The 9841-nt window shown below is 29.0% G+C and overlaps 1 protein-coding gene across 1 annotated transcript; it reads left to right on the top strand.

The window, feature by feature from the left end:
• The first annotated feature begins 9202 nt into the window (after positions 1–9202).
• LOC120186256 (probable membrane-associated kinase regulator 6) lies at positions 9203–9841 on the top strand. Its single transcript, XM_039190241.1, has one exon. It carries the CDS (start codon positions 9203–9205, stop codon positions 9797–9799), a length of 597 nt encoding a protein of 198 aa, XP_039046172.1. The 3' UTR covers positions 9800–9841.

Here is a 9841-nt window from a genome sequence, read left to right as displayed (position 1 = left end):
TGTTTTAATATGTGGTACACTGAATTCTTTGGTTACCGTATTGTTGATGCACCGATTTAATGTGATTATTTATGGATTATGACTGTTATCTGATATTGGTTTTGAAATGGTATATGATTACCATGTTTATGGATTTATGGAATTTATAACACGGTGCAATTGAATTTTTGGAATACGAATTTATAAAGTACAGCTCTGATCAAGCTGGAAAATTTTACGGACCTAATGTGACTCTTAGGTAGGCTCTGCGGCCCTGAGATCATTCTCGGGTAGGCCCTGCGGCCCTAAGATGTGTTCTTAGGTAGGCCCCACGGCCCCGAAATCTATCTTGGGTAGGCTCTCAGGCCCTAAGATGTTCCCTTAGGGTAACGCTTTTTAAAGAGATTTACTGCAGTATAATTTTATGAGACTTTTTGGACTATGATATGTTTAGTGTACCTATAGTGATTTTATGGTAATATTGGGACACACTGAGCCTAGCTCACTTTTCGAAAATGTTTTTCCCCCTTTCAGATACTGTTGGTTAGATACCCTGGATTGAGCACTTGGAGGATCAACATATCTCTTGAAGTATATTTGATTGTAATGTTTTTACCTTGCAAGTTGACTTTATTTTGTTGACATGGACCTTATTTTAAAGTATGGGATTTTAATATGATGACATTTTTACTATTACTATTCGGTTTATCGTGATTTGATTTTTAAGATATGTTTTAAATTAATTTATTACTTATTGGTATTATATTTACAAGTTAGGTTTTGATAGTATGATTTATTATAATTTCATGTCATTTATAATGTGATTTTACATTGTTTGAATAACGGTTTCGGAAAAATGTCTTAAAGAATCATAATGTGATCCACTAGACTTAGTCGAAACGCATAGGCCGGGTCTAGGGGGTTACAGATTACCAGGAATGTCATTAACTCCATTTCCTTAAGTATTGTAACATTACCGGCATTTTAGACTAAAATGCCCTTAAATTTTTATTTTTTTTCAAAAATATCATTCTTCTGTCATTGAATAATAAAAATTCTACGTAGGTTAAATTATAAATTTATCCTTAAATTATTTTAGATTTACAAAAAAAATCTCTAATTAAAATTTTATATGAATTTCAGGAGTTAAAAAATTTTACCCTTTCATTAAACATTTTTTATATTTTTAATTTTGTAAAAAAATTATATAAATATTATGAATTTAATTTTTTAAAGAAAATATATAAATATTTTACAATTTGTAATATTATACAAATATATAATAAGGACAATTTGGTCAAATATACATTCTAATAATCTTTTATTCCTTTAACCAAACACGGTAATCTTACATTCCTGCTAAACCAACCAAACACAAAATAAAACATTCCCAGTAAATTCTATTCTCTGGTAATCTTTTATTCCCACTGATAATCTTACGTTCCGTGAACCAAACGCACCCTTAGAATAAGGAGCGTGGCGATGTGTGAGCGACTAAAACTGACGCGGAGAGGGTTTATATTTAGATTAAGAACAAATATTTTACTAAGAAAATAGTTATAAAAATACATCAGAGGCCACTATACTTTTGAAAATAAACTAATGCAATTATCATATTATTTTTTCTCTCAATATAACTCTCGAACTCATAAAATAAATTCAATATGGCCCTTTGAGCAACGTTTTTCATTGTTGACTATTACAATACTGATGTGATAATTCATGACAATGACGTGACAGTTTACGATAGTGGGTTTACGATACAAACATGACAATCCATGTCGACTAATGACGTGGCAGATGACATGACATATGTGTTAAATTGATGTTTTTAGTTTCTTTCGAGGATCAAATTATTTTTTTAAGTTCAACGACTTATTTAATTTTTTTTTATTAAAACTGTTTTAAATTATAAATATAAAATTATTCATGTATTAAAAAAATTAAATATAAACAATATTAAAAATAAAAATACTAAAAAATTGAATATATATATTTAAAATACTAAAACTATTATCAACAAATCTTTAAAAAATTGAATATATAATAAAATAAGTTTTAAAAAAATTACTTATAAATTATTTAAAAATAAAAAAGTATTTTCAAATATATATATATATATATATATATATCATACATAATATATATACATGTTACGTATATGCATATCATCATTACTTATTATGTTTTCAAAATATTTTTTTGTAAGTATCTACTAATTTAAAAGATAATTATATAATAAGTTTTAACATAAAAGATAATCAGAAAATATAGTAAGTTTTAAGTAGTCCAAAATTTATAATACTCGATTAATCTTGTAAGAACACTTTGTATAAGGTTTGATAATATACTTATATGTTACATGTATATGTTATGTATAATATATTTTTAATAATTTATAAATTATAATTTTATTACATATGATATATATTCAAAAAATAGTTTTTTGTATTTTTAATATATTCAATTCTAGCCTCTTTCTTCCACCTTTGCTCTCTTTTTTACTATTATACAACTTGTAATCATTTTATTGATCGATTCAATTTTTTTTAATTTTGTTTTGGTGGCGGCATCGGTTTTGAGGTTAATTGTTGCTCGTCGATTATTTTTTTCTTTTTTTTTCTTTTTAATAAAAATAATTATATCTTTGTGACATATTCTATATTTTTATGATATGTTTATCTTTGTCTTTGTGACACGTTTATCTTTGTCTTTATGACATGTTTTTCTCTGCCTTTTGGTAGCTTACAATTTTTTGTCATCTTTTCATTTATCTTTTTACACAAGGTTACATTTGACATCGTCACAGCTGATCAAGATGACACTTATTTGTTATCCTGTTAATCTTCCATGCTTTGGACTCTCTTATTGATTAGGATACGCGTTTTGAGTTCGTTGATAATTTTCTTACGTCGCTTAACATTGATTTGCAATTTGCCGGTGATATTTCAGTAGTTTCATCCCCTTTTGTGGTTCGTTTGTCGATGCAGTCAGAATTATTCGTATATTTATTTTATTTGAGTATTGGTTAGTGTTTTTTTTAACCTTTTCCTTTTATGGTCATTGTGCTATATAGGTGGTTAGTTTGTGTGTTGATGGTTATAGAAAATGTTCTAATTATAATTTAGTTTACGTTTACGGTTGTGCTCGTAAATCTTCATTGTAATTCTGAATATTTTATTTTTTAATTAAATTAGTGGTTTTCTATATAAAAAATTGTATATTCAATTTTCTAGTGACTTAATTTTTATTATTAGTACTTTTTATATTTAATTTTTTTGAATATTTGAATAATTTAATATTTAAAATTTAAATTAATTTTTACTTAAAATAAATAAATAAACATTTGAACTTTAAAAAATTATTTTGACCCTCAACAAAACAAACAAATTAATTTAGTTCATCCGTCATGTAATCAGTCATTATATAGTGTTATGTTAATATCGTGGATTGTCACGTTAATATTGTAAACTGTTATGTTAGTATTATATCGATTAACTACAAAAAACGTTTGTTAAAGGTTACATTAAATTTATTTTTTGAGTTTGGATACCATATTGATGAAAAAATAATATAAAATAACATTATTATATTTTAAATAGAGAGACCTTTGATGTTTTTTTTATCGAAAATAATTGATTGATTAGACCATGAATATGTCATTGCCTTCTCTTTTCAGGGTATCTAAGTTTAGGCTTTTGTAGGCGATAGTTCACTTCATGTTCAAAAATTTAAAATATAATTTAAATAAGTATACATAGATTAGAAAAAAATTAGTTGACCCTTATTCTCATATGTAATGGGGTAAGAGGAGGTAGGATAGTAGGTTGTCCCCAACGCCAGGTTGAGAGCAGCTTCCGTAGGAGACCTCCGAATTATGAAATATACTCCGTGGGACTAGATCCCACAACCCCAAAGATAAGAACCTTGTGCTCTACCAACTGAGTTAGATGATCATTTCAAATAGTTGTCCCTTGTTCCCATATGTAATGACGTAAGAGGGAGGTAAGATAGTAGGCTGCCCCCAACACTAGATTGAGAGCAGCTTTCGTAGGAGACTTCCAAATTATGAAATGCCCTCCAAATTATGTTAAAATATCATATTGATCTAGTTAGGCTTAATAACAAAATAAATGATCAAATTATATCGCTTTTTAAAATAGGTACTTAAACTATTTTTTTACTTATCCAGGTGTATAAAGTTATAAACGTTACTCATTTAGGTGTTCAAGCCATTAATGACTTTAATTTCCTCTGAAGTGACATGTGTTATAATATAGTATTTTAAAATTTATTTTTTTTTAAAATATTAAAGATATTATGATATTTAGAAAAAAACTAACTTTTCTTATATTATAAAATAACTCAAAAATCTCAAATACTAACCTTAATACGTCGTCGCCGTCTTTTTCGGCCACGACCACTGCCATCAACATAGTCACTACCATCATTCTATTCATACGTTGTCGTAATTTCCGTTGATTAGCCGTCGAAATCGCATGGGATCACTATTTTCATCTAAGGTTTGCGGGGTATAAAACGTTGATTCGTCATCAATTGCTCACGATTTCATGAGGGTTTTGGTCGTTGGGGGGGCGGGATGTCTGGTGGAGCTTCGTCGACGATAAAAGACGACAACCAATATGAGTTTAGCGGTTGAAATGAAGGTTTTTAAAGTTTTAGGTTTATTTTAAAATTTGTGTTTTATATATATATATATATATATATATATATATATATATATATTAGTTTTAAATTAAATTTTTAAAATTACCAGGTTGTGACATGTGTCACTTAACGAGAAAATTAATATCGTTTATGGCCCGAATTCCTAAATAAATAACGTTTGTAACGTTAGATACTTTAATGAGTCAAAAAATAATTTATACACCTATTTAAAAAATATATATAATTTAATCATTTATCTTTGTATTAAGCCATATAGTTAATATATTTGTCAGATTCAGCCTACTTTTTGGGTTCATCGATAATCCTTTTAAATATGACATTGTGATTTGTGTAGAATAAAGATTTTTTTTCTTATTTTTCATTAAACATAAAAGCTGAAAAATGATAATTTCCGAGCTTTCTTTTTTAAAGAAATAGTTCACAAAACTGAAGAGTATTTTTTGCACTCACTCGCACGTTTAATGCAAAGTTGATTTAATTAAAAATGAGGCCAGACACATGTATCCATTGACCTTGCAAATTCCCATACTTTATTACTCGGATCGAGCGAGACCCTTTATAAATCCAAACAAGATGACATAAAATTAATTTGAAATCCGAAAAATCAAATCAAAATCGATCTAAATTTTAGTTGGATCGAAAATAACTCGAATTAAAATTAACCCAAACCAAAAACAACCTAAATTTATTTTGCCTATATTAGACTCAAACTGAACTTTGACTTGGTTTTGACACAATAATTGAGTCTAAGTCTAAGTAAATGAATAATTTATTTTATTATTATCATCAATTTTTGGTATTGATAAATAGTAAAATGATTTATGTTTTATTATCCTTTTATATTATACTATCAATTAACCACCACTTTTAGTAATAATTTAATGATTCAATTATCTTTCCTCAATTAAAAGACTATATTAATAGTTTAATGGTTCAATAATCTTCCCTCAATTAAAAGACTATCTCTATATATGATGAAATAACTTCTAACTCTAAATTTGGAATGTAACAATATATATATTTACATAAAATTTTTGATTTTAAAATTTGATTCAATTGATTAAAACTAAAATTTCTAGCTCTGGATTTGAGATGTGACAATATATATTCACATAAAATTATTAAATTATAAGTAATAAATAGTAGCACCGAAAGTTATGACGACAAAGAATGATAACGGTTGAATCAAAAATCTAAAGGTTGATTCAAATTGAAATCGACTTGAATTTACTCGAAAATCTAATAATTAACCCGAACCGAAACTAGCCGACCCATTATTGACCCTACTCAAAGCTAATCGATCCAATATTAACCCGAACCAAAACTCAATTAATCCGATTTTAAGTCGACCCGAACTAAATTTCCATTGATAAGAACTAAATCCGAACTAGATCCAATTCGACCCGAATCAAATCTAAATCGAAATAATCTATACAAAAAATAATCGACCCAAACTTTATTGAATGGCCCAATTACCACCTCTATATATCACATTTGTAGTTTAAAATAATCGGTGTTAAACTTCTATCTTTATTTTATAAATATTGGTTGTCTTTAGTAATTAGATGTCAATGATATATAAACAATTAATTATATATAATTATTAAAAGCTCAAATTTATATATTATATTACATATTAAATTAAAATGTGTTGGTAGTAGTAATATTAGAGTCGCCATAATTATAAATAGTTTATCATTTTGAATTAGACGATGAATTATAATTAGAGAGCTACAAACGATGAATGGCGATTGACTCAAAAAAAAGATAGTATGAAGAAGGCCTTCTAATATTGTATGGGAGTTTATATGGAAACCCTTGATACTGATATTAGGCCTAGAGTTATAATTGTTACTTGTATATTGAATGAATATGATAGCTATCAATAGATTTAACTATGAGTAGTCGTATTAAAAGAAAATAGCTAATCTTAAAATGTAAAATCTCAAAAGCTATGATTAACAAAAAAAATCCCCTAAAAATTTGATAATTAGAGATATTATAAGAGAAAGAGGTTTATTAAAACATAATAAAATTAAAATATATTTTTAGGTAAAGTACACAAATGATCCTTAGACTATATGATTTTTTTGAGTCTCTCGACTACTAAAAGTTATAAAATAGTTATTCAATTATATGACGCTACTTTGTTAAGTCCCCTGACTATTAAAAGTTACAAAATGGTCACTTGACTACTCATATATCCCAAACTCATCATTTTCCGTTAAAAAAAAGGCGGTCATCCGAGCTAGATGTTAACCTGTTAAATGGGATATATGATACTATTTGATCCTAGAATCGTTTGAGCTATAATTTATGGACCGAATCTCAATTTATATTATTTTGTCGAAATGATGCTTGAAACATTATATCGTTGAGATAATACCTGGAAGGAACATCGATGCCAATAAACATCATTAAAATATGATTTTTACCTTATCTTAATCAAAAGGTTAACATCCAACTCAGTCAGTCATCAAAATTTTAACTAAAAATGACGAGTTTAGAATACATGAATAGTGGAGTGATCATTTGTAAATCTTAATAGTCGGAGAACTCAACAAAACATCTTATAGCCATGAGATCATTTGTGTACTTTATCCTATAATTTCAAAGTTTATAATATTATAACTTCAAAAAGATTCCATTGGACATTGATTGCTTAACCCATCTTTACCTACGATAATAATGGTCGGTAGAGTAAGTGCGGTGTCTAAATTGATTACCTTACAAGTTAAACTACACTTTTTAAGGTAGTAGTGGTGTATGAAGAAATAGAGTGATTAGAGTAATGTGTCGTGTTATTGGAAATTAACCTTTTTTTATACTTAAAGTATGTGTTATATTGTCTTGACAAGGTGTATTATACATACTTAGCTTCGAAGCATTCCTTTAGTTCCTACTCTTTTTAGGTGTTATAAAGCACAAGGCTAAGAAATCCTAAGCAGTGGTTAGATGAAGCAATATTAAGAAACAAAATTGATAATTGGTAGGTAGTTAGTTGATAAGCTCAAATGTCAATTTTAAGTGGTTTAATTGTTACAATATACAAAATAAAATTTATAATGAAATATGTTTATATAATTAGAATTAGAATCAATTATTAAAATGTTCAAATAAACGAATTAATAATCACGATATATTAAAATTTGAATAAAATAGAGAATTCACATATAATACAGTGGGTTATGAACTTAGACGCTCAAAGACATAAAATCTTAACATTCACTGTCACTTTTATAAAAAGGATAAAAACATCATAAATTCATAATAAAAATATAAAGCATATGAAGTTTCATAGCATCTTTACAATTCTCTTTAAGAAAATCGTCTAAAAATACCTACTTGATTTAGCATGAATTTTAAAATTACTTATGTACCTAGAAATGATTTGCGCATGACTGTTAAGGTAAGTTTATCTTAAAATTATTTAATTTAATTAGTATAAGTTTAAAAATTATTTAATAAAAAACTAAATAATGTAATTTAATATTATATGAAATTTGAAATAAATTTGATGAGTCGAGATGTAAATTACCGAAGTTTTGAATGACCACAGCATCACGGAGGCCTCATTATTGGGCTGATAGAAGGCTTGGATTGTTGAAGATAAAATGAATTTGCCCAGTTTGATTCCACTTTATATAAACCATCTTCCAGCATTCTTTATAGCGTTATTGGTAGGGGTGTGCAAATCCGGGTACCAGAATTGTCGGGTACCCAGATCTTTGGGTAATTGATTTCTCGGCCCGTATCCCGACCTAAATGTTGTGGATACCTAGTAATCGGATACCCGAATATTTCCAGAATCACAGTTTTCGACTGTTCCTCAATATCAAAGTCAATTCCATCAAGAACTGGAAGCTAAAGGATCTTGTTTGTCTCTCATCAATTATATTTGTCATTTTCGTGATCACCGAGGGATTCAGAAATATTTTTCAGAGGTACATATATATTAATAACATAAACAATAAACATAAATAAAATTTTAAGGTAACTATAGTACGTACAATCAATAAAATGAAGAACTAATATAAAAAGATTTAGATTCCAGGATAGACACACATCCATCTAAAGAACAAGTACATCCGCCACTGTCCCTAGCATTGAAATCTGTTGCACTAAAATGGTGATTGCGCAAAATATTATACATTGGATACGTCTGGAAGTTGCTGTGACAGGGCAACTTTGATTTCCTTCCGATTATTCAATCCATTTCTGCTCCGACCAGTTAGGTGTTGTTCAGTTTTAGTCTTTTGTTAAAGATTTTCAAAGTTTTAAGAGAAAAGAAACATCTTTAAAAATTTTATACTTTTTATCCCTTGTCTCAAAAACAAACGAGAGCAATTTGCTAACAGCCGAGGTTACCTTGGCCCATTTGCCTCCTGCTTGAATTTGACATGATGGACAAGTTTATGGCTTTTGTGGTCACATTGTCTTGTGGTCACAGTAATCTGTCAATTATGTCATTTTGTCCCCGTGACAGTATATAAGTTTTTAATCCTTCATTATTCAAACACATCAATATTAGCCAATGGAAACTCCACAGTCTCTAGCCATTGAGAGTTTCTCCTATAGTTGGTTATCTCAAGATGTGCTCCCAAGAATATCTGCCGACATTCAAGAATTCAGCTACGTGACGGACCAGAACTTCAAATTTGATGGAATTGCTCCAACAACACCTGCAGTTTTCATCCATGCTGATGAGCTTTTCACCAATGGCTTCATCAGACCTGTTTATGTCGATCCTTCGAAGAGGGAGTCGTGCGATTCCTTGGATTCGATTCAAACCATGCCTCCTAGTTCACCCTTCTCTTCGACAACCGAAATTTGGGATTGTTGCGGCTTTCTTAGACGGTGCGGGAAATCGACTCGGAGAATGTTGAGAAATCTTTATGGAAATCTCAGACCTTTGGTCGTGTTCTTGAGAAAAAATAGCAGGGTCGATGATGCTGACAGGAGAACTCGGAAAGTTGAGAGCTCACCACGAGCATCTCCGCAACGGAGGACAATGGCTAGTTCAGTGGGTGACTCGACGAGTCATCTTGAGAACTCAATTTATGAAGCTGTTCTCCATTGCAAAAGATCTATAGGAATTGCAGACATGAAACATGAATATGGTGGCAGCTGATCACACGCCTCAATTTTCTCATCTGCTTCATTTCTCTGTCTT

This window comes from Hibiscus syriacus, unplaced genomic scaffold (assembly GCF_006381635.1).
Source record: "Hibiscus syriacus cultivar Baekdansim isolate YM2019G1 unplaced genomic scaffold, ASM638163v2 tig00113337_pilon, whole genome shotgun sequence".
Lineage (NCBI taxonomy): Eukaryota > Viridiplantae > Streptophyta > Magnoliopsida > Malvales > Malvaceae > Hibiscus > Hibiscus syriacus.
This window is presented reverse-complemented; position numbering and strand designations above follow the sequence as displayed.

Excerpts from the sequence above, each read along its gene's own strand:
- LOC120186256 (XM_039190241.1), top strand. The coding sequence starts at position 9,203 with ATGGAAACTCCACAGTCTCTAGCCATTGAGAGTTTCTCCTATAGTTGG.